The 27,761-nt window shown below is 48.4% G+C and overlaps 8 protein-coding genes across 8 annotated transcripts; 4 read left to right on the top strand and 4 right to left on the bottom strand.

The window, feature by feature from the left end:
• Positions 1–522: 522 nt before the first annotated feature.
• FMAN_11357 (uncharacterized protein) lies at positions 523–1,609 on the top strand (the record flags this gene model as incomplete). The annotated part of the gene is made up of 3 exons (XM_041834159.1): positions 523–544; positions 601–614; positions 674–1,609. The coding sequence occupies 3 exons, from the start codon at positions 523–525 to the stop codon at positions 1,607–1,609; spliced, it is 972 nt and encodes a 323-aa protein (XP_041684451.1).
• A 454-nt stretch (positions 1,610–2,063) lies between these two features.
• On the bottom strand, positions 2,064–4,341 carry FMAN_11356 (uncharacterized protein; the record flags this gene model as incomplete). The annotated part of the gene is made up of 9 exons (XM_041834158.1): positions 2,064–2,385; positions 2,432–2,556; positions 2,609–3,089; positions 3,137–3,246; positions 3,293–3,650; positions 3,700–3,793; positions 3,854–3,950; positions 4,004–4,093; positions 4,162–4,341. The coding sequence occupies 9 exons, from the start codon at positions 4,339–4,341 to the stop codon at positions 2,064–2,066; spliced, it is 1,857 nt and encodes a 618-aa protein (XP_041684450.1).
• Positions 4,342–5,393: 1,052 nt separating this feature from the next.
• FMAN_11355 (uncharacterized protein) lies at positions 5,394–5,709 on the top strand (the record flags this gene model as incomplete). Its single annotated transcript, XM_041834157.1, has 2 exons — positions 5,394–5,525; positions 5,575–5,709. 2 exons carry the CDS (start codon positions 5,394–5,396, stop codon positions 5,707–5,709), a joined length of 267 nt encoding a protein of 88 aa, XP_041684449.1.
• Positions 5,710–6,790: 1,081 nt separating this feature from the next.
• On the top strand, positions 6,791–8,650 carry FMAN_11354 (uncharacterized protein; the record flags this gene model as incomplete). Its single annotated transcript, XM_041834156.1, has 3 exons — positions 6,791–7,308; positions 7,357–7,859; positions 7,908–8,650. 3 exons carry the CDS (start codon positions 6,791–6,793, stop codon positions 8,648–8,650), a joined length of 1,764 nt encoding a protein of 587 aa, XP_041684448.1.
• A 495-nt stretch (positions 8,651–9,145) lies between these two features.
• FMAN_11353 (uncharacterized protein) lies at positions 9,146–11,543 on the bottom strand (the record flags this gene model as incomplete). The annotated part of the gene is made up of 2 exons (XM_041834155.1): positions 9,146–10,357; positions 11,274–11,543. The coding sequence occupies 2 exons, from the start codon at positions 11,541–11,543 to the stop codon at positions 9,146–9,148; spliced, it is 1,482 nt and encodes a 493-aa protein (XP_041684447.1).
• Positions 11,544–13,370: 1,827 nt separating this feature from the next.
• On the bottom strand, positions 13,371–14,851 carry FMAN_11352 (uncharacterized protein; the record flags this gene model as incomplete). Its single annotated transcript, XM_041834154.1, has 3 exons — positions 13,371–14,220; positions 14,269–14,535; positions 14,586–14,851. The coding sequence occupies 3 exons, from the start codon at positions 14,849–14,851 to the stop codon at positions 13,371–13,373; spliced, it is 1,383 nt and encodes a 460-aa protein (XP_041684446.1).
• A 7,062-nt stretch (positions 14,852–21,913) lies between these two features.
• FMAN_11351 (uncharacterized protein) lies at positions 21,914–22,792 on the top strand (the record flags this gene model as incomplete). Its single annotated transcript, XM_041834153.1, has 1 exon — positions 21,914–22,792. One exon carries the CDS (start codon positions 21,914–21,916, stop codon positions 22,790–22,792), a length of 879 nt encoding a protein of 292 aa, XP_041684445.1.
• Positions 22,793–25,153: 2,361 nt separating this feature from the next.
• Positions 25,154–27,616, bottom strand: FMAN_11350 (uncharacterized protein; the record flags this gene model as incomplete). The annotated part of the gene is made up of 1 exon (XM_041834151.1): positions 25,154–27,616. One exon carries the CDS (start codon positions 27,614–27,616, stop codon positions 25,154–25,156), a length of 2,463 nt encoding a protein of 820 aa, XP_041684444.1.
• Positions 27,617–27,761: the final 145 nt, after the last annotated feature.

Genomic DNA, 27,761 nt, shown 5'->3' with positions numbered 1-27,761 from the left:
GTCAAAATTGCATAACCCTTTCTCAATAGAATGGAATTCCTCATTCTAATGCCTGAGGATGGACTGCCAGAGATACCTACTAAGGTAGGGAGGAAAGAAAACTCAGGATCTTGACCCTAAGCGATAAGAATGCTTAGGTATATATATCTAGCTGAGCTTAGGGGACTCCTTGCTAAGTTTATTTTGACACCCTATATCAAGGTCCGGTGTTTTCTTGCTCCCTGAGCTGAGGCCAGTGTACCTCAAATGATGTCGTAGCGTGTTGCTGCCTTTGGCTTTTCTTATCTTATCAGCGACTGATGATATCAGTGTCGTGTGGCTCCAAGCTCAGTTGCTTGCCATTGAAGGTCCTACTTTGTATCTCTCCCCAAAACAACTTGATTCATCTGAGAAACGTCTACACTCTATCAATCGAACTACGTACCTTTAAGCGACTGTGTTTATTCTCGTTCCTTCAATTACCTAGCTCATAACCCCTAGTTCTAGCTAGAGTTGCCAGGAGACGCTGAACTTGTCGCAAGAATGAGTGGCGGATGGAATACCAGTTAGTTTCCTGCTGCGGGCATGATCTTGACTGATATACTGACTTGAATTCTATAGTTGAGTCCGATGCGGTATGCTTGAATTATTCTGGAAAATCGTTGAGATTGGAGAGCTAATTCGAAGCTGTCAGGGTGTCTTTACCTCTCTCATCGAGAATCTTGGCGTGAAAGACGTTCAGTTCGAAGAACTCCTCACACTCGACCCATCTGAGCTGCTGTCCTTACAGCCTGTATACGGCGTGATCTTCCTCTTCAAGTACCCGACTGATCAACCATATGCGACACCCGAAGGACCCCGCGACGGCTCGTTCGACAATGCCGCATCAGAAAACATCTTCTTTGCTGCCCAGACGATTCAGAATGCATGCGCAACGCAAGCTCTGTTGAGTGTACTACTCAATAAGACGAACAATGTTGAAATAGGCGAGAAGCTCGGCGACTTCAGAGAGTTCACCATGGTGTTGCCGCCCGAGTTCCGTGGTGAGGCGTTGAGTAACTCTGACCTCATCCGTGAGGTGCACAACAGCTTTGCTCGTAGCAGCCCTTTTGCCGACGAGACAGACAAGACTGGCGCCGAGGCGGAGGATGCTTTCCATTTTATCGCTTATACACCTATCAACGGTACACTCTACGAGCTCGATGGTTTGCAACCGGCGCCCATCTCCCATGGTGCTTGCAGCTCTGAGGACTTCCCCACCAAGGTAGTCGATGTTCTCCAACGCCGCATCGCACGGTATGACACCACCGAGATTCGATTTAATCTCCTGGCTATGTGCCGAGATCTACGACAGCGTGCGCGCGACTTCGGGGATGAGGAGCTGTTGGCAAGAGAAGAGCGCAAGCGACGAGATTGGATGTTTGAGAATGCTCTGCGAAGACATAACTTTGTGGGCTTTGCGGGTGAGGTGATGAAGGGCGTTGTGCGCAGTAAGATCGCCGAGGGTGGTGACGCTGCCTGTGAGAAGTGGGTGAAGGAGAGCCTAGAAAGGAGGAAGAATGCAGAGCAGGCCATGAGAGGTCGAGCTGGAGGTGGTGACGGGGACGGCGATGTTGATATGGGAGCTTGAAATGCTTGATCAAGGTCGTGGTGGAGATGGAGATACCAGGTTCTATGACTATATTTAGGCAGACGTTCCATGATACCAGGTCTACAGTACTAAGAGCTGGTGATTCTTGATAGACGGCATACAAAGAGAGCAACATCTCCTGTTGTATCACTACACAGTCCGCTTGTCATTTGCAACACGCTGATATTCATGGCTTATAATTGCTTGTATACACTACTACATCACATTTGACATTTCAGTATCTTGCCCCCCTTCGGCAGTTCCCCTCCATCCCCTTCCTCTGGTATCGCCCATGCCAGGCTATATACTGCTCCGAGGGCGATACTGACCCTTTCAACTGTCATCATCCAGAAGCAAACATTGTCCCACAATTCCAAAATGAGGCACCAGCTCTCAGAAATTGATCGATACAGAGAATAGAAAGTGTCACACGTGAAAGTCATCCGTTATACAGTCAACGCTCCCACCGTTCATTGGAGGGTGACATAGGCGGATCGTCTTTGCCGCTGGAGGTAGTCCTGGAGCTGCTGTTCTCGCGGCGGTTGTCGTAGTCAAGATCTCTCATGGCATGACCAGAATCACCTGGCTGGTCTTCATCATTCTCCTCACCGGTATTTCGACCGTGGCGAATGGCGCGAATGAACCAAGGAGCGCGGCCTGAACCCTTCCAGGTCCAGTACTCCTTGAGATCGTACTCGCGAGGCTCAACATAGCCACGTGTAACCCAGACAACGAGGCCGACAAGACCGTTGAGAACTGCGTAGACGAAAATACCGCTAAGGGCTATTAGTAGGTATATAAAGGAGAAGATGGTAGACTTACGCGATAAGACCATAGGCTACACTGTAGCTGAAAGGGATGAATGTCATGACGACGAAAGAGGGCAGAACGTCGCCGATGTATCGCCAGTTGATCTGGGTGATTTGACGGATCATCATGCAGCCGACCTACACATCCTATAAGCTACAATTCGATACCTAAAGAAGCAATACAACTGACCAGAATTAGAGTGCAACCAGTTGCCCAAGGTGGTACAGATGCAAAGATAGGCGCAAAGAACACGGCAGCGGTAAAGCATAGTCCAGTGGTCATGGCAGTCAAGCCAGTTCTTCCACCTTCAGCGATGCCAGCACCACTCTCGATGAAAGCGGTAACAGGTGAGCTACCCAACAAAGCACCGACAGAGATGAAGAAAGCGTCTGTGCAATACGCAAGGGTCGAGCGAGGAAAGTCACCGTCGCGAGGGTTCACAACACCACAGAAGCGAACCATGGAGTAGAGAGTAGCGGTAGCATCGATGATGTCGACGTAAAGGAAAGTAAAGAGAGCGAGAGCGAATTGAGATGCCGAACCACCAAAGGACCAGTCGAGCTGGTTAAGAGTCCTTTCAATCGGGTGCCACATAACGACTTGACTGAAGAAGTCGAAACGGGAGTCTCCCTCGTCAGTGTGTGGGAAGTACGTGATGGGAGTGTTGCGACTGTGAGATTGTTAGGTGAGATTAGGGGATAAAGGAGGAGGACATACGGCCATGACAGAACAGAAACGAGAGCAATGCCAAGGATGAGGGCGTACTTGACGCGGAACGCCATAAGAAAGGCAGTGACAATACCGCCGCAAAAGACAGCAACCCATAACTACCTGAATAAGCGCATGGTCCTCAAAGGAGGTCAGCCAACTTACCTTGGGGCTCGACATCTGCCCTTCTGTACACATGCCAGTCACCTCGTCAAGCAGCTCCTGGGGACAGCCCCCAAGCGCAAGAGGAGTAGCCTTTCCACCACCGGTAATAGCACCAATACCGGCAGAGTACGAGAGACCGATTTCAGTGAGGAAGAAGCCGATACCAACGCCCGTGGCAGTCTTGATGGTAGAAGGTATAAGCTTGACAAGCCACTGGCGCATACCCGTGAGAGCAAGGAAGATGAAGATAAGGCCCTCGACGAAGACGGCTGTAAGTGCGAGACGGTAAGAGATGGGGCCGCTTCCGTTATACCCGACAACTTGAAAGGTGAAGTATGCATTGAGGCCCATTCCGGGGCTATTGGGGATCAGTACCATATCATAGTGTGAGAAGGCAAGAGACTTACGCGAGGGCAACAGGGAGGTTGGTAAGAAAGCCGAACATGAAGCTTGCCAGGCCGGAGACTGCAGCTGTAGCAGTGACGATATCTCGTCGAATGTCTGTTGTATGATCAGCATCTATCTCCCCATATTGTTGGGAATCTGTCTGTCTTTACTCACCCTCTTTGCAAGCAACATATGAATCAATCTTGTCACATGCGTGTCGATCCGTCAAGTCACATACACAAGTACCGCCAGACTGAGCGAGCAGAGCAGCCTGTCTATTGTCAGCCAACTGAACTGCGGCGAAAGAGGATCGAGAACTCATACGTTGACAGCGATGATGTATGCCATAGTAGCAAAGGTTGTGATACCAGCGCGAACTTCTCGAAAGAAGGTCGCTCCAGCAATCTCTTGAGGCTAGAAAGTCATCAGCTCAGACAATTGCCAGTACAGAGAGAGAGAGAGAGAGAGAGAGAGCATCTTACATGTCCAGTACCACTGAGGGTGAAGAAGTACCCAAAGGCTGAAGTGGTGACATAGTGGTCAACACGATCAAAAAAGTCACGAAGACCAAAGTATCGAGAGCGGCCAAGATGTTGAGAAATATCGACATCTTCTTGGTTGGGCATAGGCGTAACGCCTGGCTGTCCTGGCGAGGTTTCCATCTTGAAGGCAATGTGTGTTTTGTGGTGTTTGCTTTGATGATGCGAAGATGGAGTGGAGGAAAATTGGAAGATAAAAGGAATAGAGGGCACTGATGAGGCGTATGATTATGTGAAGAGGAAACGCAAGAAAGAGAGGGAGCGAGCGAGGTTGATGGTGGCGTCGATACACGCTGTGAAAAGGAGGAGGTGACACCAGAAGAAATGAGGAAGAGAGATCCTGTCTTGCGGCAAAGTTGAAGAAGCAGAAGATTAGGTAGATTATATCAGAGAAAGGCAAACAGAGCCTCTTGGTTTCTGGCGTCAAGAGGACGAAACACCAGAGCAGAACTGCAGCTGGCAGACACTGGCAGTCGTCTCGCACTGCCAACAACCTCGACGTCAGTCGGTATCTACACCTTGAGCCCGATAAGATAAGTTCTCTCTCTCGTCAGCTCTTGTTACCGACTTCACGGGTATGCATCACAAGACTCGAAGTTCGAGTCCAGGTTGCGAGTTGCGCAAGATGCACACGCACACGCAAACGCACACACACATGCACGCACGTACAGACAGACAGACAGACACAGCATAAGCCCAGAAAGAACAGGAACAAAAGTGAACAAGATCTATAAGGCTGCGGGTGGTTTTTGGGTACCTTTATGTGTACACAGCGTTGGGAATGTTTGCCTTGGTCAAAGGGGAGGGCATTGTTTCCACGAGCCGTCTGTGTAATATTGGTTACCTTGGCTCGAGGGCTGAACCTAGCATTTGGGCCTTGGCTCTTTGTCCGAGCTTATTGTCAAGGTGATGCGTTTGAGGCGTTGTGATAAATGAACATGCCGGTAAACGGGCCTCATTATTGGCAAGTCTGGGATAAACAGTAATTGAGAAAGGAATTTAACCTGTGAGGATGAATACTTATACTGGATTGATAACCAAGATACAGACGAGATCAAATCCTTCTCGACAGGAGCCATTGGACACCTCAACATGGTCAAAAGACCGACTCAATTCACCTACCACACATATCCAACCCCTGAATTCACCAGAAAAGGCTATTCTTCAATGAGATCATGACCCAGGAGGATCCCATTTCCACCACTGAGTTCCTGGTACCGACCCCTAAGAACACGGGTTCAGTGTCGTACAGACCAGGTGTTCGTCCCACCACATGCAGCTCGCCGACGTTCGCGAAGCGAGAAGGCGTCGGGTGTGAATGGTGACAAAAGACGTGGTTGGTTGATACAGATGTAGGACAATGCCCGGTATGTCTGTAGCCGAAATAAACTGGCTCTTGCTGGTGTTCTTTCGACATTGGATGCTGGCCGAGAGCTATTCTGCGGAGGCGGTACACTCATGTGTATATGTTGGATAATCGCACTTGAATAGGAGAGAACATAAGGAAAGACATATTTTTCACCATATCGAATCGTAGATTCTTCGTCCTAAGTTAATGTCTAACAATATTGCTGACCATTGGTCGATATCTAACGCACTGAAAGTGGCCCCTTTTCACTTACACAGAGAGCTGGCTGAAAGTCATGTGGTCTTTTCGTGAAACCGGTCGACATAGAGTATATCAATCACATACAAGCAGAGAAAATGTTCATCTTAATCAGAGACGATTATCGTTGCCCACATGACTTGATGCTGACATTCTTACCAGGCTGTGAGGCCCTCAATGACAACTTGCTGCATATACTAACTCGTCTCAACTTCTGCTGTCACACATCCACCCAGAAATCCACAGTGATTAGGGATACTTCTGGAGCTATTTTGGGCCAGTGAATCAGTGACATGAGTAAAACTTGAGCTGATCATCCCAACACTTGATCTCCTACCTAATCATCGTCCTGTCTACCAAACGCGTATAAGTGACCCTTCAGGACCCCAGAATCACTCCTTACAGGAGGTGAACAAACTCGCAGGTCATTGATGCCTCTAGAACCAACCACTGGCTCTTTTCTCCGAACTGGGACCGACATTCTCGTTTGACACTTCCAATCACTTGGTGCACCTGACACTGACACGCGGGTGCTCAGCAACTGTCAACCGCACACTTCACTTGATACCTACTTAACAACAGTTTAGACTCTTTTATATCATAGTTTTGACCTTGTATCAGAGGCTAGTAATAGTAACTCTCTGAAGTCCTCGACCTTTCGTTGGCCTTGACTCCTCAACTTCTCACAGCCTCCACCCCCACTCCTCCGAACACACACACACATTCATCTCACAACATCATTTCCTTCGCCATCAAGAATAGAAGATAAAGGCAGCCGGTTTTTGTTTCCGAACTTCTTGAAGCTTATACGCACTCTACTTCGTAAATCGTTCTTTCAACCTAGAATAGATGCACTCATCACCCGACCTCCTCACGACTCACTCCGATTTCATATACAACAAACAAGTCGCCTACCTTAGCAAAAACCCTCGACAGAAGACATAAAACCACAGAGCTCTAAACACAATGTTTGACGTCATCTGGGTCGATCCCGATCGCGAACTCGTCGGCGAGCATCGCGCCAAAAAGGAGATCAAGCGCGAGCTGAAAAACAAGGAGAGAGAAAAGGAACAGGAGAACTCTATCCTCAGCCGCTCACTATCCGTCACAAGCACTCGGTCTTCCACAGAATCTCGTTTCGGCTTTCTCCGACCTCGAAATGGCAAACATGCAAAAGGCAAAGAGAAGACTCCGTCGGGTCTTTTGACTCCAAGCCATCACTCCTCGCGCTCCAACTCGGGGAGCTACCATCGCTCGGTACTTATGGCAAACTTGTCGAATATTTCTCTTGGGGCAGAGCGAGCACGCAGGGCCAACACTCCGCTTTCCACTGATGCCTCGTCTTCACACGTTGCTAAGCGCAACGAAGTCTCACAGCCTCGACCGTCTGACTTGGAGAACCCAGACTTGTGTTCAGAGGTGCACGGCTACTCTGAGCTAGAGGGCGATCACCCTCCCACGCCAGCGGGTTCAATGGGAGATAGGTAACTATATTACTCACGGAGAAAGAGGACACCACTGACTCCTTTCAGAAACTTCCCCGTCCCGATACTCCAGTCAGAGTCACCCAACAGTCTCGTGCCCAGTCCCAATCTTCCCAAAGAACCGAAAGCTCCCATCGTGATCAGCTTCCGACCCAACGATCCCGACTCATGGCGTCCCCCGGAAGAATGGGAGTACATCGACCGACAAACAGAAGAAGAGGCGCGAATGCTTGAGAACCAAGAAGATGTCGAGATGACCGTTGATACAGACGAGACAGTCCAAGTGAAGCCGTGCGCAGATTTCGAGAGCGTCAAGGATCAAGTCAAGGTTATGGCGGCTTCGAGTCCCAGCATGATTCTTGCGCGTATCAAAGAGATCTGGACCGTCACCGACGAGAGGCTCCATGGCGAATTGAACATTGAGCTGAAGCGATGGATGCTTTCTGTCCTGCACTATCTAGACATTGAGGCGAGGGACAGTGCTGGTGTTGCTTGCGCTGTCGCAAATACGTCTGACGGTCTTGGGGTACTGGCCCTCTATGAGTCTGAAAGTGAGTAAATCAGTGACCGTCGAAGTAGCGCAGTGCTAACAACCTTAGTCACAGCGACATACCTTGCAGCTCTTCACTCAACGAGAGAAGTATTCTCCCTGACAACATCGTCCTTTCAAAACAAAGAGCTTCCCAACACTCACCCAGTATTGGTCCCGTCCATGACTCCCTCGACACTCTCGATTGACCAGCACTCATTCACCATCGTATACTCGCTCTCGCTACCCGCCGTATGCTCTTCACCTGAGATACCAGGGGTACTCAAGAACATCAGCAACCGTCTTAGAGTCGGTGGCTCCCTACAGCTCACTCTTATTGACCCATTACCCTGCGCAAGCACACTCGGCCATCGTATGCGAGCATGGCTTCAAGAGCATCTGTTGATCAACCTCGAGCGACACTTCAAGTGCACGAACCCAAGTAGACTGTTCCCAGAATGGATGGGCGATGCTGGTCTGCGAGGCCAAGGCAGCACTCTCACAACCTCAAAGTTCTACGCAGTATCAGCTAGTATTCGGAGTCAAGCCGACGACAGCGATCCTTTCATAGACAGGATTCCTTCTGAGAGAGAAGTGAAAGCTGAAGTCCGTAGCATCATCGGTCGCCTGCTCTGGATGGAAGTCTGGGGCAGTTTCGTCACCGGGGATAAATGGTGGTGGGAAGACGAAGGCTGCGTCAACGAGTGCCTCCAACTGGGCACGGTTTGGGAATACCACATGATAGATGGCGTGAAGCAAGGTCAAGAGGATATTCCAGAAGAGGTAGAAGGCCTCGAGAACTTGGAGCACTAGAGATCTAGGAAAGATGAAAGACGTTGCTGATTTGTGCTTTTGCGCTCCAGTTTCTTCTATTCATGCTTTGTTATTAGAAAACGAAAAGAATCAGAGGCAAGGGTCTTATCTAGAGGAAGATACCACACTACGGAAAGAAAGGGTTCCAGGGATAGGTATATGGTCGGATTTGTTCAGAGAGATAGACGCAAGTTTCTTATTTCGAGATTAGCCAGTGAGCAACTGTGACAAGATCCACATGTAAGGAGATTGTATGAGAAGACGAATGGTAGAACACTTCAAGATAGAACTCATGGTATCCTCTGTCAAATTGCATTTGTATGGGTTAGTATCCGATAATTTTGACCGTGTTTCGTATTCTAAAACTCTTGCTCGCTCGCTTCTTCTGCGCTCGAATCGAATAAATGTTGTAACATTTTGACATGGGCCCTCATGCACTCTTGTCTGGAGATTCCCTTTATTAGTACCTAAGGATGCCTGCCACTAGCTTTGTTCCTAGGCTGCTTGAGCTTCATCCTGACCTGCGACCTGTTGGTCAGAATCATCCGAGTTTTCGGATCCCTCTTCACTGACTGATTCTCCATCATCGAGTTCCCATAAGTAGCCGAACTTTGATGGGATCTCCCAAACCGGGGTTGCGAGTTCTTCTTGTAAGTCCAGTAGATGACCCTCTACATCTTCTGTTGCTAAATCCCGTTCCGCATGCACAATTCGCTTGTCGACAGCTTGATACCAAGAAACCAGATTTTCACGCTCCCATCTTTTCTCTTTTTCGACCAACAATGCTAGATGTTCTCGTGCGATTACAATGTCCTGCTGTTGCAACGCGCCGAGCACTCGCTCGAGATTCTGAATATCATTCTGTAGGGCTTGATCTCTAACGTCTTGATAAAGCTCGACAAAAGCTTCTTGCTCAGAGAGACCAGGCTTACGAGCTCCTACCAAGTCCCATTCATCCGTAGCATGAGAAGTTTCGACGAAATCATCAAAGGGTGTGTCGCCGGATGAGTCTTGCAGATATAGGTTGATGCCGGATAGGTCCAAGATAGAAAGATACCGAAGTAAATCCAGTGAAGCGTTTCTGGCTACAAGATGCAGCACGTTCCGAGAACCGCAATTAGAAACGTTGATAGAGCAACCTGCATTTATCAAAGCTCTGGTAGCTTCCAGTTTATCGAAAGCAATTGATACAAGGAATGGGGTATCTCCTTGATAGCCTCGTGCTTCAAGGTCAGATCCTGCCACGAGCAGCATCTCAATGGCTGCTTCGATGTCTTGATGGTTGGTGCTTTCGGACCGGGCTACCCCATGAAGTGGCGTGTCTCCAAAGGGATCTTGCTGCTTTACAGATGCTCCCGCCGCGAGTAAGAGGCTGATGACCTCCGGTTCAGCTTCTATAGAAGCGTGATGTAGTGCTGTCGCGCCCTCCTCATCGCACAAATTGACGTTCGATTGAGACTTGAGCAGCATTTTTACAGACTCGACGTTTTGTTCCTCGACTGCGACCATGGGAGGCGACCTTCCATTGTAAGATTGTTGATTAACATCAGCTCCTGCTGAAATGAGAACTTCCATGAACCTGATTTGGCTTCTCTTGGTTGCAAGAAGAGGAGGGGATTCGCCAGCGCCATCAACCGTGTTGATAGCCCAAGGTTGCTCCTGTAATGCTTCTTGTAGATCTGCGCATTGCAAGATCGCCTCGTGAACCTTGGTCGTTGTCACTTCAGAAATATGCGACAAAGATCGAGAACCTTTTGAATGAGGTAAGTCTGCTTATCATTGAGCTTAGAGTATCGTAGTGTTGAGGCGGCAGTAATCGCCACACGTCTATCAATTAATTATTGAGCTAACCTTGTTCGATTAACGTAGTTAACAACTGACCTGGGTAACCCAACCTCAGTCAGGATACTCTTCCATATATCTAGAAGAGGCTCTAAAGAACAGTAAAGTTGGTTATGAAGAGAATACTGCTTCTGTTAGTGCACACTGACCCCTTACTCAGTGGCGACTTGGGGGATATTGACCAACCTCTATGAGTCCCACGCCACAAATATCCGTGTCATGAGGGTAAACGCCATATGCAACCACTGATCTCCTGACCAACTGGCTCGAGCCTTTTTGGTTAAAACACACCATAGAGTCCTCTTCAATCGATCTAAAGGGGCGTAGGGCGCAAGTCAATCCAGAAAGGCTGCTATAAGACGCACAAATGTTGAATGTCCTGACGAGAAACCATTTCGGAACTTGGTACTCCATTTTCAAGGCCGTATTAGTGAGTGTGTCCAGCTAGAGCTTCGGTATTGACTCTCAGAGAAATGACATCGGCACTGGCATGTGGAGCCCGATGATGTTCTCTGTGTTGATACCGTAGAATGTATCTGTACAGATTCATTCATTTGTTCCAGATTGTTGCCATGGTCATCGCCGATAACTACTGCGTCTGACTCTGGTATATGAGCGTCCTGAAGTTGTTGAACTGATGCTGGATTCTCTATTCCTTCTGGTAGCTGCAAGGAACTTGGCGAGCTTGTATGCATTGTATACATGTTTAGCATTATCTGTCTCATTTCTGCTTGAAATCTTCTCACCTGTCAATACAGAGGGCCAGAGCTAGATTCTATACGTGGTACACTTGCCTAATATCGCTGGATACGCGCGACGAGTTCAGAGCAAAGTGAAGAGTTTCTTTGGCTTGGAACATCCTCTGTTGCAGCTTCTTGATGTCACTTTTCTCTACAAGCCACTTTCTCTTCCTTGTCTTGCTCATTTTGTTCCCATCTGGGCCACTCTCGCGAGAACATATCCGTAATAACGCCTCGAGTTCTGCGGTAGTATCATTGAGGTTTCGCGCTGCAGTGGTGATAAGATCCTTTTCCATTGCTGTAGGAGCCATTTTCGAGGCAGCTTGCGCTATAGATTTGATCATGTCCAGCTGAGAACCGCATGTTAGTCCTGACCACAGCTAAGGTTTCCAGTAAGTGGGGGACCAACCTCATTCATCAGGTAGTCAAAGTCCTTCTGAATATCCGGAATTTCTCAAAAAAGAGAAACGGCATGCTTCCCAGCTGCCAAAGCCTGCACCACGGCGATAGAGCTGGCTACGGCATCAAGGACCTCCATCGGGGGCGGTAAATTGTGTTTGTTCGCAAGGACGACTCGGTTAAGGCCGGCTTCGAAAGTTTTACAGAGAAAATAAGACCCCGATATGGAAGAAACAAGGTAATCTCAGCTTTGGAAAAAAAGGAAAATGGAAACCAGGCTCTCAAAATGCCTACTTGGTTGGGCGAACCACCAACCAACGACCAATCAGGTGTACATACTCACAGCCTCGACCAGCAAACGTAGGTACTTAGCCAAGGCATACTGAGACAAGAACAATGAGATTTGCTTGGTGGGAGGCTGAGAGCTGGCATTTTATGTAACAATTCCTAGGTCTTAGACATAGTAATGCAACTTGACCTGAGGCATTGAGACCGACGAGTTTGAATTGGCAGATTCGTACCTCCTTGGACGATAAATCTGAAATAGATACCCTTACTCCTTCTTAGAATTTGTCCTCTCCTGTAGCCGAATATGAACAGATATAGCGATATCATTTCGATAAGACGCCTCGATAGCATAACTGATAACTGGAAATGTCATGGGTGTTTTCAAAGCATCCCGAGCAATAAATTATAGAAGAAGGCGGAATTATCACATGACATTTGAAGTCTTCACAAAGTAACCAAATTATCGCCCTTTTCTTTCAACTACAAATGTCTGGAACCCAATTGGACCCTGAAAGCCACATCAGGCGAGTCTGTAGATGGCTTCATCTTCCCCGCAAACTACAAAAGCCCATTCCCCTCTCCCCCGCATTTTTCACAATCCCTGACACTTCAAGATCATACGATGCCCCCACCAAGAATCTACATGCATACATCACAGAACAAGAGTACGGGAGAGGCAGGAAAATTCAAGACCTTTATTCTAAGTGACAAAAAGACTCCGTTAAGTTTAGCATATATCAAAGGGCCTCTGGACCAGTCTATACAAGCATCTTAATTTTATTGCCAAGGGCTTTCTTTCTCCTTGAAGCCACCCTTGGCAAGCCACTGTCGATTTCAAAGGGACCTTAACTCAAGTGCCCATGTCACATCCTTGACGCCATCGTCCTTTCTAACACGCAGATTCCGCATCATCTGTCAATCTGATTGCGTGAGTGTGTTCCAGGGTCAGACTGTCAGTGCTTCCTCCGGACGACCGGGAATGCATCGTCGAGACATGGATATCAAGCCATCCTGTCCTTGCAGGTGCTAAACTAGCTCTACCTTACCTCGTGTTCCGCTCTTGACACAAGGGAGTCACACTCCAGCCACGTGTGTTGAGCAACTGATTATCAAGCTTAAAATAAGGTTGATTCATATTCGCGTGGCAGATATTAGTTTTTGAAACACAGTTCTGTATCACAGGATGGGCAAAGCAGACACGTTCGATCTGCGGTAAAAGCACGTAAATGGCTCTCAGACTTTGATCAGCATTTAAGTACTATTTGTAACAATACTGGGGTATCCATTATCCTCCATCTTTTGACGCTGGTGAAACCAACAAATGTCTCCCAACAAACTCTCCCAAGCTGTCTCGAGCACGCCTTGACCATCAAAGTCGTGTCTTCATTATATATAGTAACAAAAGAAAAAGGATATCTGCAGCATCGTTTCCAAGCAGACCCTTAGAACTGTTATACACGCACGTTGTCTCTCCGCTCATCGTCTGAAGTTGGCCGGCTCTCGTTGGCCAGTTCAGTCATACTTTCCGTTTCGAACTTATTCGATCGTCGGAACTGACCGAGGTTGTGTCGATGGTGGCTGTTCATTGTCCTTGCGTTATTGGCCCCGACCTCTGGTGCCATGCCGCCAACGAGTTCTGTCACATCCGGCCTTCGACCCATACGTAGGTCAGTAGCCAAGTTCTTGCACGCACTCCAAGATGTAACCATGTAAATGAGGGCATTCCAAAAGCCCTGAAGAGGGAGCACAAAGGCACTCATGAACTCAAGCGGTACAGATGAGTTTTTGGTGTGGAATACTGAGTACACGCGGTTGGCGCTTGATGGGACCCATGTGATCAAGATGGCTGTGAAGAACAGCAGGGCACACTTTGTGTATTGCCATGCTGCATTGCTGAGTTCTCGATTCCTTCTTCGAGCAGGATTGCCTCCTGATCGTTGCTGCTGCTGCTGTGCAGGAACTTGAACACTCGCCCGTGTTTGTTGTCGTTCAATGGGAAGGACTTCATCCCCGACGTCCCCGGAACTAGGCTGCGCTGAGATGTGAACCGAGTATGCGTTAGAGCTGGGGTCACTAGGGTCGGGTGCTCGACGGCCCCCCATGGGCTGAAGATGAATCGCATTCGGAGTAACGACCTCTGTGGTGACTGAAACTTCTGTGGTCTTAATAGTTCCCAGATGATCTCCAGCCCCATAAGTCAGATCTCGATCGGTGGAGCTAAAATCATCAAGCTCCTGCCGCTTGCGATAGATGGTGCTACCAGCACGGATGTAGATAAAAAAGGTAATGGCAATGACAACCCTGTGATGTTCAGCGCCCACTTCAGAGTCAACGGGAACAATTACTTACCAGACAGGTCCGTAGAAAGTGATGATACGCCAGATATCCCACTCCATGCTCACCCAACACCACAGGGTGGCATTACCATACATTCGGTGTCCCTCCTCGTTCTTGATGAAGATGTATACGAAGGCTGGGACGAAAGGGATACCGTAACATCCGATGAGATAGGGAATCTCCATCTTCCGTAGTCTTCGAGCATCGAACTTGAAATAAAATGTCAGGTAGACATTGATGGCCATGGACAAGGTCCAGAAGGCATCGGCAGGCATGAACCTAACGCAAGTTAGTGTCTAAGAGCATCGGTGTGGTGTAAGTGAGCCTACATCTGGATGAGGAAGGCCTGGAATTGACAGCCCACAGAATTTGGTGAGCCTATATAGGATCTTGACATCAATGTACCGACGTTGGTCATCATGTTGCCAAAAGAAGCATAAAATACCAGTCGGTTGATGGGTTTATGAAAGGCCTTCGATGACAAGAATGTGGCGATAATAAAGAGTGAGCCGAGCAATGAGAAGACAGAGCATGTCCGCTCAATGATACTCAGAGCGCGGAGCTGCGAGTTGGAGAGATGCTCGGCGGAAGACATGATGAAGGTATCGAGACTCGAGAGAATGAACGGTAGTTAACTTGCGTTTTGGTGGCAATGACCAAGAAATTGGTGGTTCTCGTCGTCGAGCCGTGATGGGAATGGAGAGTCGGTTTTATCGGTAGTTCACCATTCTCCCAGTGTCTACTCAATATTTATGATGAAGTGTTGTTGGATGAAAAGAGGGAGACGCAAGTCAAGTCCAATGCTTTATTGTCGACCCAAGGTTGGTTGGTTGGCGTCCTCGATATAGAAGGAGCGTTGGTAAGCGTAACGGTCAAGTCTCAAAGCGTTCGAGGTTTGTGTCTAATAACAACCAGCTACTAATGACTGCACATTCAGGCCAAAGGTGCAATTCCAAAGCGTGGCAAGCAGAGAGGAAACTATGCAATGACCAAGGGGGAAGGGATGATTGGGTTTATAGAGAAAACTGCGGCAGATCACTATTGCATACACAATCGTAACAAAGAGGAGGGCGAGCAAAATGATGATGGCGGGGGGCGAGGGGAAAAAGCAAGATAAAAGTAAAGAAGAAGTAAGTGGCAATTAGTCTAACCAAGAACCCGGCACAAAGGAAGACCTGCTAGCAAGTATGTAAAGGAGGGGGGAGTAGATCTGTATGTAATATGGCTCGCGGAGAGACTGAGAGGCGAGGGCATGGCATGGCATGCATATGCCCAAAGAGGAACACGGACAGAGCAAGACAGACGGTGGTGATGTTGGCGCTTATGCTTATGACATGGGGTGTGGGAGGGTACAATAGACAAGTTATGAACTCGACGAGGATCCCCTGTAACCCTTGAGCTGAAGAAGGACAAGCCTAAAGTCGATGTCTTATCCATGTCCCGGGGAATGCATGGGGATGAGAAATCTGTAAGACGGGCCAGTCCAGTTCGGGCTCCACAGCTGCTGATATGGTATCCGTAGATCCTACAGAGTACAGCAAAAGAAAGAGAGCAAAAAAAGATATGGAGACCCTTGAAGAACGGACATGTTGCCGACGTAAGCAAGTCATACATTTCCCCAACGCCTCCTGAAGCCAACGGCATGGGAGAAGGATCAAGGTTTCAAGCCACGGCGCTCTCGCCTAAAGAGGTATGATAGCACAGCATCTTGTGTCAAGTCTGCACAGCGAGGGTATCACAGAAACGAGGAGAGGTGAGTGAGATGTTCTGTCTTGATCAAGTGATGATGCTGCATTGGCTTAGACTGAGAATATCCCAGCATCTGCTGAAGATCCCCCAGAAATGATAATGGAACCATGCTTGCATGTCCCGGGCATGAGGAATTAAAACCACGCACGTCAAAGATTAGACAGTGGTGAGTGATATTGGTAGTTGGTTGGTCGTCATCTGTTGGACCGGACCAGAAGTGAGAGAGAGGATGGCGTCCAGCCCAAGATCTTCACAGGTGGAGTTTAGCGCAGTTTGTGGAGAGACCCCACTAACTGCACTGGCCAAAGTCTGGAAAATCATTCAACTCATCTCATCTCAATCAGTGCAAAACATGACATTTGTGTTGGTCAGCAGTGGATTCAAGATGAGCATTGACATTTTATTCCGAATCAATTAATAAAAGCCAGATCGAAAAAAGAAGGCAACAACTCATCTGCCGTCATAGTTTCAGGAACGGCGCCCCCTTTGCCGGCCCTTCTTTTAGCTGCCTTGATGCTCACTCATCTACCTGGGCTACTAGGTACCTTACACACGGCACAGACAGAACCGCCCCTGAACATCCCCTAAAAGAACCCTGGGCTAATGCGTGAAGTGCAAGGCATGGACCAAAGCCTCCATCCTATCAAAAAGATTTGCAGCTGACATCGAGTCAACTCTATGTATGAAATGCTCCGAGCACATGGCCGCCAGGCACTTTGATAGTAAAGATCGTCGCTGCCAGTGGATTTTGTTTCAATCGACTTATTCATTCACTGTCTGTTCGCATGTGCTAAAATGCTTCTCTCCTTCTATCTTGGTCTTGGCGCTGTATATCCTGATATCCCCATCGCAGAGACCCTCCCCCAGATTCTTCTCTGTCACGATGCCTCGTGTGAGCTCCTTTCCAGCGTCGACGTTGCGCTTGGCACGCGGGGGTTCTGCTGCGTCGACTGGCTTGGCTTTACGGGGACTCGGTTGCTGTAGACGCTTGGCATCTGGGGGAGAAGAGACAAAGAGGCAGAGCGAGATATGGGGAACGGTACTCCGTAGATGGGGGGGGGGGAAAGAGAGGGTCCGGAATTAACAAGAGCCGACGATCACCTCCTCTAGGACTTGTACATCGAATCAATAGCGCGAGTCGTTGAAGAAAAGAAAGTGGATATCTCAGATGCCTTCTTTTCCGCCCTGTCTCCAGAATCAAAACTCAATGAGCACTCACCGTCCGCTAATATGCTCATCACAATGACTAACGAGCCGTATATGCCGAGGAACCGATTCTCGATTCGTCCTGTGCCGTCCAACTCCAACGTTGCTCGTTGTCGCTTTGACCGCCAGGTGGAACTTGTTAATGAGCGAGGCCGCTTGGCTTACGCTTGCCAAGCCACTCAAGCTTAATGGCAGATATCGTCTTTGTCTTGTGTCATATGAACTCCCTTTAGTTGTATCCTTCACGTGAAGCCGAAGATACTGAAAATCGTTATTTCCGCACGCCTCACTCTTTCCCTTTCCCGTCCCTGTTTTACAATCTAATTGATTAATAACTCGAGTCAAGCCAAATGTTTCTGTTTCCCGCCTTTGAACGCCTCTGCCGTTATCCGGTAGAGCCTTTTACTCGCGCAGGTTGATTAACCACGTGCGTTGGACGAGCATCGTTCCCATGCTAGGAAACGATCGCTGAGAGATGCCACGCGAGCAACAAGGCGAGACAGGGCAAGACAAGACAAGACAAGGCAAGGCAAGGCAAGGCAAGGCAAGGCAAGGCCTGCTGCAGTAGCCAGCAGGTAACATGTCGACTATCGTGTCACATCGTTTGCATGAGAGCGGTCTGCTTGTTTCCGCTATCCCAGTATCAGTTGTAGTGCTCAAGCCACCTCAAGATCTATTTGTCCTGAAGGATCAAGTTACCCGTGAGCTATATCATTATGCCACCTTTTTGATATCAGCCAAGATGCTGTCGTAAGGTCTAGACTTTGGGACTATTAGATTCTCCTATAGCACCCTCTTAAACAACAAGTGTGTGGTATCGTGCCATCACAGACGCAAGCTGACGGCACAGTCTCGAATCCTTGTCGCATCAACCTTAAGACCCCGGATTTCTTCTTTTTATCCCGCCCGCCGGACTGGCATCCATCTTAATCTGGCTCAATGCATTTGCTTTTTGCCGTCCCCGCATCACATCACATCCCATCCCATCGCAGTCCCATCGCAGTCCACTCTGGTGGGTAGACAGACTAACAGCACTGTACGGAGTAATGGCAATCCAAACTCGTTCGACAATCTCAGATTTCTCGTAACAAAACCCAGAATCTGGGGTGGCGAAACCTGGGGTATCTTGAACCGTCCGTCTGGGGTTTCTTGGCTATGACCTCTTTGGTTGCCGCTCATTCATCGTTTTGGCAACTGAGCACCGAATTCTTTGCCCTGAAACGTTAGCTCCCCGTGGTCAGGCATCCAATTAGTCTCCAAACATTGACGCACCAACACCGGTCAAATTAATGCCACAAGGCGCGTTCCAGCTAGCCTCCATTTTGTCCAAGTTAGCCTGTTCGGCTAAATAAATGCACCAACGATAGCCTCATCTCTGAGCCATGCGTCGGAGCTTCTTCTGTAAACATCAATTGACTTTCTCGCCTCGTAAGGCGCAGACACTTATGGGTTCTTTTGTATGTCTTCTTTCTTGTGCCTCAGGTCAAGTCAATAGTTGATGGCCTCCGAATCCTTCTCGGGTCCATGATTTGGAGTCATTATCATTAAGCTTACCCCTTTTCCACCTCCTTTCGTCATCCAATATCAACATGTCCGTTATCGCACTCTTTGAACAAGGAGACACTGCCAAGCTGTCTGATGAACATGTTCCAGACTCGACTCACGAGCCAGAAGTTCCGGAGCTTCAGAGCCAAGCACCTGACCTAGTTAGCCTCCACGTTGCATCAAGACCCCGGGCATATCCTTGTTGTCAAGATTATGCTTCAAACTCTGTTTCTTCTCTAAATCCTCTCTCATCGAATCCATCGATACGTGATACCATGCTCTTCCCGACCAGGATCCCCTCTGTTGCCTCCCGCTCCCCCTAGCCCTCAAAACACGATGTTTTGTAGTTTCCTGGTCAGCGAAGCGAAGTCATCGTAAGCACAATGGATGGCTTGACGCATCAAGGGCAGGTAGCACTGCCACATGGATGTCGGGGTGGACGATTCGCATCACACAACTAAGCCAAATGGATAAAGTCGTTCCAGATGCATCGGACTTTGTCATCTTCACGATTTGTCTATCATGTTCCTTGCATCGGCCTCCAACTCTTTCCTTCCTAGGCAGGGTCCGAAGTGGCTCCCGGTTCGTGATGCTTGTAGACCGATTCGCGACAAAGCCTTTTTAGAAGACTGATTGACAATGCTACAGTACCAGTATGTACTGAGCCCTTCTAGAGCCTCTGGCTCGTTTATCACCTTGATATTTAAGCGATACCCTCCTGAATATGGTCATGGTTTCGAGGGAAGCAGATCTCCCCCTGGTTTTCAAGAAACATCGAGATCCTTTGGCCAGTATCACGGCATGGCCGAAACTCTGGCCAAAGTCCCTGGTCACAAACAGGCATGCTGCTATAAACAGTCGCTTCCATGTTTGCCCAGAAAACCCCTCGAGCCTGACTTCTTCTTTTTAGTCATAAGAATCCAAAGTCCGCACCGGCTTCGATGCACCCGTGGTGACTCCAGGGTCTTCACCGTTTGATCTTCTGTTATCTACCGCATCGAAGGAGGCTGGGTTGTTACGACTGCGGGTTGATAGCCCAAATGAGAAGAAAGTTCCCTTGGCTGTTTCTTGTCTTCACTTTCTCGCTTCTCCTTCATTAATCCGTTGTCAACCCTCAAAATAGAAACTGCCGAAGCAACAGCAAAGGAAACTTGGTAACACGAGAAGACGCCAATGAATAATATACAACCCATTCCTTTCAGCCCAAGTCAGAGATATAGTGAACTCCGTGGCAAAATGATGCAGTTTTGTGACCGGTCTGGACATACAGACACTTGAAGGGTTCCAATCAAGACAAAGAACGCGATACAGGCTGGACATTGGGACAATAGCCATAAACAATCACCGACACTTTTACGTGTTTTAGAAGTAATACACATGTAAGAACCCGATCTGAAATCATTTGTACTGGACCGCTGTTTGGTACATAGAACCGTGAGGAGCTACCATATGCATCGGCAGTCGCCTGGGAATGATGTGAATTGCACTATTTCGCAGGTTGTTCCTTAGATTACCAAGGAACACGGAAGTGTCATGTTTAATTGTAGGGTGCACATCTTGTTCTTGATGATAGTTGACTAGTCATGGTGAAAATTAAGCCCTGGCAAACAAAAGACATCCAGGCAAGATAACTTTCTTCGTTCATCAAAGAAAGCAGCCTAGGATAGGCTCCACCAAGATAAGAAAGGTTAATGAAACAAATCTATGAGGGAATATATGTAAATGAAGTCAGATGCGAACTGACCTGTATCTCTTACGGCTCGTGATGTGATGTGTTGTCTAACTCACCCACATCCGCCTCTGATGATCAGCTTAGAACCAAAATCTTTTCTGAATCACCACACGATAAAGACATACGGAAACTTTTAGTAACTGATAAATACGTCCTATCAAATACCGAGTCCTCCCGCACCCTCATTACTACCGTCACCAGTGTCTAGGAAGATCTAATATAATCTTGATCATTATGACCAAGGGACAACGGACAAAGATTTCTGTCAAAGCCAACAAGACATTCAAAAAGCCCAGACCAAATTCAAAGCCAAAGTCACAGTCACACAGGTAATTGATTGAACCCAAAGGGCGATCTTATGCTGACCAGCAGATTAACAACCGTCGTGAAACCCCAGGAGGGCCAGGTTTGCAACATTATCCAGAAAACGTTGATAGCACTGCATAACGCCGTCTGCAATAAATGTAAAGATATATCGGCCGAGGTGCAAGAGTCCTGCTATCGTGTTGGTAGCTTCCATACATGTGTGCTCGAGTTTACCTTGGAGGTTGGTATCGATGGGCAAGATGGAGAATGCATGGATTGGCAATGGGAACCAACGATTCCTGTTCACCTCGTTCGTACGGTCTATGAAGAATCGTGTTATCCCGAGGGAGCGGTCACGAGGTCTTGGGATATGAGCAATTCACAGATACCTTAGGGAAGATCATGTCATGATAGGCCTTGTAACTAATCAATATGACCGCAACTTGAAGTCAATGGTGCTTGGGGATCATTTGGCTCGATACATGCATTTAGGGGAGATTCCGTCTGTACTGAAGATTTGTTGTTAGTCTGGGTACAGAGTCTCCTATACCGAGTTCTTAAGAAACTTCACTGCCCAGCAAAGATGTGTTGACCAACTGCGTGGAACCTTTTCAGAGATGGTGTTAACAATCTGGGATCGATATCCGCAAAGGAAACTCATGGTGTACTTTGATCATGCTGAAGCAAAGCGAGGCATGACGGGAGAGGGTATAGAACACTGTACACACGAGTCACCCTCACTTTCCACAAGGTAGATGGGCTTTTTGCGCTCTCTACCTAGGTACCTACCTACCTATAGGTACCTACTACCTACCTAGGTACTACCTAAGGTAGACTTACTTACCTACTAAGGTACTACTTAGTAGGTAGTACCTACCTCCATACCTTGGGTACCCTGACATTCGCCGACACGGTATCCAATAATCAAATCTAGGAAGGCAGTAAAACATCCCCTGGCTGTTATAAGTAAGGGGACCTCCTTCTCTTATACAGACAATCTTACCAAAGCTAAGCCCTCTCTTATCCCAACTCCTGGCTTCAATTCCATCCCAACACTCAGATGGACGAATCTTTATATCTACATTCTACCATTACCTCTCGTAGTTCTATCTCCCAGCCATGGAAGATGTAGGACCAAGGACAGTAGTAGCGGCAGCCACGGCAGCAGAAAATCCTACGATCCCTTCAAGTACCTATAACCACACGACTCTTCCGAGCAACACTTATTCTTCCGATCAATCTCGTGATCCATCGCTTTCTAGCCGCCCTTCTTTACCTTGGACCCCTTATTCTGAATCTTCCATTGGGCTAGACAAGGACTCGATCGATGATCATCATTCACGATTCTCGCATGTGCACACCCCGGAATCCTCCTATGGGACAAGGCCACCATCAGTCAACGAGGAAGCCATGCGCTATCATCGAAGACGGCAGGGAAGGCTTAGAATCCCTGAAGAGAGGTTTAACCCAAGCGACCGCTACAGACGTTCTCATCGTGGACGCCGTGGTCGCCATGCTCACTCTAGCCATCGTCAACCGCAGCGCAACGAAAGACGTAGTAGTGCAAATACAGGGTGTCTACGATCTTCCAAGCATATAGAAAACCCAGTCGACATAGTCCTAGAACCTCAGCCAGACAAAACCAAGGTTGCAGGTGACAAATTGACCAAGAAAACTGGGAGCAACGGCACGACTTGGGGACGTATCAGTCAAGGCTTGGGGCTCGGGAAATCCAAAAAGAACGAACAGCCGGAAGAACAACCACCTGTTGAAGCTGAAGATGTACCGAAGAAAAAGAGCAAGTGGAAGTTCTGGGCCAAGCAGCTACCTGGTGACGATGCTGAGGCTAGTAATGCTCCAAAGACGTCGAAACCCAACGACGAACCTATGTTCTCAGTCACCTCAGATTCAAGGCCAAGCTTACTCGAAGCGCATGAGGAAGCTCCTACTTCTGTTCACCTACATACTGTAATGAGACGAGTATCCAGAGGGGAGTGATCGGAGGCATGTGTTGGAACAGAATCAGGCCAGTTTGAATAATCGAAGGATGCAAAGGATTAGAACTTCTAATTGTTTCTCCGGTACAATTATCTCTACCTAGTAATCATGAGATACCAACTTGCTATGTTGTGATCGTGACAAGTGGCCCAGTGCGGATATGTGCAACACCACGTAGGACGCAACCATGTACCAAGTTCCTGTCCCTCTCAGGAGATCATGGCTTATCAGAAACATCAAAGCGCCCCGGAAAGTCAAGGCATACTATATTTGACGCTAAAAAGTGTGAGGCTTAGGCCGACCCGAGATCGATATAGACTTCAACACCAACATGAAGTATCCCAAGGCACAGAACAAGCAGCAAGGTATGGAGACCATTTTGTTCGAGGCCTTGGGCTCTCGGCTCAAGTTGAACAAGCCGATCTTTACCCTCGTGAAAATACCAGCATGCACGTCATCCCCAGAATGGTGCAAATCGCCCCAATTCAGCCATATAGCAGAGCCGCACAAACATCGCGACCTGTTCTCCTCTGGCTTTGGAATCCGAGCATTATCGCAATGCACCCTTTCCAACAGCTGTATGACGTCGAGGACGGCTCGAGGGGATGAGCCCCCACGAGAATGGCTTGGTGGAAGGCCGGTATGAAGCGGCTTTTGAAGGGTCTGGCCTGGAAAACGTGGGGAAGTATGTTTTGCATGTGGTTTGATGGTTAGTCTGGTGATTGTACTGTGCCGATATGGGGTAGCTTACCTAGTACCTTTGGACTGGGCTATCTGCTGTTGAGAGTGAGTTATATGGTTCGATTTCTGTTTCACTTTGATAAGCTATGGACAAAAATAAGGTAGGCGGACTCTGCTTAAGGCGATGACCTGCATTGTAAATGTCGTGATCGTTCACTGTCATAAACAAGATGTGCACATTTACAAGCGTGCTCACATCATCCCGTCCCGTCCCCCAGCCTTACGGGGTAAAATGCTAAGATGGGGGAATCATTGTTAGTCAAAACACTTGGTCATCCATCTCTGGCACACCTACAAACAGTACAAACAGTACAGCGCACTTTGAGGAGATTAATTGTGTTCCATTTGCTGCTACTGCACGGGCGCTTTGTCTCAGCACCTCAGCTGCACATAGAGCCTTCGCCAATCAATCCTGAGCGCCTAACACATTTTTGTAATTTACCAAACCAAAGTTTCATACAAACTCATGAGCCAGAAAAACAAATGAGACTTGCCGTAGTGGCACGACATCACAAATGAGACAGTAAGAAGATGACACCCCATTTTCCACATGATGGAACCAACCAAGCCAGACCGAACCAGAAAACCAAGAACTAGAACTAGAACCAAAACCAAAACCGAAGTCGAAATCAAAATCAAAATCAGAATCAGAATCAGAATCACAAACGAGGAGGTAGTTCCTAGTCACATGCCTCCTCCTCTCGGCCGTTTGATGCACACTCCCCCACCTTCACTTGGGCGAACCAAGAGGGGCTTGGATGGCGTCCAAGTACTAGTACAAACAAGCAATTCCTTTTCTTCCGTCGCTAGACGGTCAAAGTGGAGTAACTTGGATCTCTCCCCCCCCTTCCCCCCGCGAGGCTCGTCCCGAGCCCTCTGATCTCGTGGCCGCGGGCCCACCGTTAGAGCTTCAGGACCCGCCTGTTTGCGGGAACTATTCATTCGTGGTGGGGAAACTACAGTATGAAAAAGAACAAGAATTACAATGGAACGGTTCGAGCCATTCTCGTGACAATTCAGAGGCCATTTCCACTACTCGGCAAGTAGTTAGGTAGTTTCTCTCTATAAAGATCAACAACACCCCAAACCATCAAACATCAGACATCAAACATCACGCAAATAATAATGATGCTCGCCTCCACTACTCAAAACACCACACGCCAACCAGTCAAATAACCCTTATTATCTTCACCTTTTAACAAGAACTTTAACCAATCTACCTACTCTTTTCCATAATACCAGCCCAAGGGTATAAACATCCGGATACATTACCTCCTTTCTCAAAGTCCAATAACAACAAGAATGGGGTATATGACATTGCTTGCGCCAGAAACAAACCGAAAAAACAGCAAACGTTAACAAAAGCACGCTGAATGAAGTAGAAAAAACAGACTCAAGAATACCGTGCTGACCTAGGTTTCTGCCTAGTCCTGTTTTGCACCAGACTGGAACTGGTCTGCTCAGATCTTAACCTGAAGATAAGCAGATAACCATCTTTGACCACCAAATGGAAGCCGAAACATATTTCGACACAAATGAAAACAAGAGGGAGAAGGGAAGTAAAAGGGTGGAGCTAACAAAATGAAATATAGCCATAGCCTCACAGCATTGGCAATCTCGTCACCAGGTAGAGTGTGCGACACTGCTCGAGGTCAATAGACTTTGTCTACCGCCCGACACGCCTGGGGTATAGGTCACTGCCCTTGAGAGCTGGTTCGTTCCAATTCTTGAACCATCATTGGAGTGTTCGCTTGTTACAAGCTGCATCATGTCTTCTGGTAGTTCTGCACCCTCGTCGTTCCACCAATAGTGCAGGACATCACTCTGCCAGCGATCAAGATCACGGATCTTGAGTCCCCGACTCTTGGTGAAGGTTGTATGGAGAAGCAGCGCATTCACTGACGATAGCCTAAGCTGGTGCAAAAGCCATCTATTAATAAAATCACCCTTGCCGCCCTCACCATGATCCAGCATGAGCCGATCGATTGAATACTCCTTGGACGCGAGCTGCATGCGGCTTGGTTTCACCGGGTCAGTCACCGGTAGGGCTGCTGCTGCCTTGAGTGCATCACGCGGTGTGAGGGGGAATTCGTCAGCCATAACGTGTTCAGGCTGGCTCAGAAGAACAGGGAATGTGGGATGTGCAAGATCTGACCGGCTGCGCAGGATCACGGAGGTGTCATCGAGTTCTATGTCCTCGTACCCATTTTCAGGATTGAGGAGATAAGCAACGCGTGACGACAAATGCTTTTGCATCACTCCCTTTTCCTCGCACAGATTTCGGAGATCAGTTACTTGTCGCTGCAGGCTGGTCACACTATTGCGCATTTCTTGCTCTTCCAGCGGAAACTCATCGAAGAATTCGATCTCAGCCTCGTTCAAGTCCATACCCGCGGCTGCCTTCATCTTTAATTCTCCCTCATGCTGCTCCTTGAGAAATAGTAGCTCGTCAAGCTCTTCCTTGGCGTTCTCAAGGTCACCGACTGCAGCCATAAGGTCCAGATACTTGGGATGCAGATCCTCGGATGGGCCATCAGGAGATATGCCCATTAGGTCTTTGGGAACATTCTTATCTTCCTCATGCTTTTTGTCGTCTTCGGCAGGCTGTTCGAGAGGAACTGCTTGACCAACCGCGAGCAAGCTAAAGAATCGAATCTCCAGCCTGTTGAGAATTTCCTCTTCTTCATCCAAGGTGATCTCAAGATCTTCGTAATCGTTTTCATAGGCTTGGTATTCAGTTCTCAGCCGCTGCAGCTCTGCCAGATGCCGTTCCAGAGTGGCAGGTCCTGTTACTATCTGCCCTTGTTGAGCAATCAGCATAGGTCGAACGACACCCATGAATGTATTGTCTGCATCGTCCCTCTGTCTCCTCAACTCTCTTAGTCTTTTTCGCTTCTTGGCCATTTGGCTCTTGATGTCGTTCAACTTGACCCGTTGATCTTTGAGTTTAACCCACAGCAGCTCTAGAGTATCCTCAGGAGGGGCAGACCCTTTCGATCGATGACTTCTGCTACCCCTGGTGGTTTCTAAGATAGGATCGAGGCTGGTGCTCAGTTCTAGGCGATCTTTCGGGGCGCGATCACGCTCGTATTCAGATATCCAGTTGGTTATACGAGTTGTCATAGAAGTCTTGCGATTTCCTCCTTGTGGATTCAAATTGGATGCTGTAGGATACAGAGGGGGAAACTGACGCGAGTTTCGGAGGACAAGAGAGTCCTCATCGGATAGAGAATCAGAGAAAGATATCTCATCATCAATCAACCTCGGGATTGTATGGTTTGAAGATTGAGATGTAGAAGCGGTATCCCGAAGTTCGGGCTGAGTTGATGCTTTTGGGGCCAGCCGGATTGCCAGATTACTCTTGTTTCCCGACTGATGGGCGCTGTGTGGTGGTCCGAAGCTAACAAATCCTCTCGGCGGTCTCAACTTTGGTGTTTGAGTCTGAGTGGGCACATCACCGGGAGAATTGGGTGTAGAACTGAAGGTCATCCGAGGTGGTGGCGTCGGCAATGTCTGCTGAGATAGCCGCTGTGGAGGTGGAACCGTGTCAAGGTTGTATGTGAATGGTGGACGTAGATTTGTATTGGCGATGAAATTGCCAGGTGGTGGTTGAGGTGGAGGCGGAGGCGGTGGTAGATAGAACGAGGGGCGACTTGACGCGTGCGGGGATGATGGCGATGATACAGTTGGAGGTCGAAGATAGAATAGAGGTGGCGGAGGCGGTGGTGGAGGAGGCGGATTGTCAAGGCCAGATTTCCATGGTGGAGGAGGATGAGAAGGCGGAGGCGGGCCCGACATGTCTATTACGCTGGCCTGAGTAGACGGTGCTTGATTGTTGGAAAACACCGTCTCAACTTCGGACATAGGGAAGCTTGTCGAGACATGAATCGGGTTTGATGGCGGTAGAGCATCGTGGACCGGATAATGTCCCTCGCCCTCAAGCTCATGCCGGTAGCGGGAATTGCCATGGGTCCCAGGCACGGGAAGAGGCGAGGTCGAAGAATGAGGATATTGGTGATGCGAGTTTTGGTGGATTCGGGCGTAGCTCGAGTGGTTGTGGTTGTCGTACGCTACGGCCTCCATCGACGTACGTAAGATCAACAGAGCTAAGATAAGGAGACGAACTCATTAGAACTGGAGGCGGCCTGTCCATTTCTCTCTTTCAGATAAACGGATGCGACGATCAATGCTGAGTCGATCGTTGAGGCTCTTTGCAATGCTGTCGACG

Source organism: Fusarium mangiferae (genome assembly GCF_900044065.1).
Source record: "Fusarium mangiferae strain MRC7560 genome assembly, contig: FMAN_scaffold008, whole genome shotgun sequence".
NCBI lineage: Eukaryota > Fungi > Ascomycota > Sordariomycetes > Hypocreales > Nectriaceae > Fusarium > Fusarium mangiferae.
This window is presented reverse-complemented; position numbering and strand designations above follow the sequence as displayed.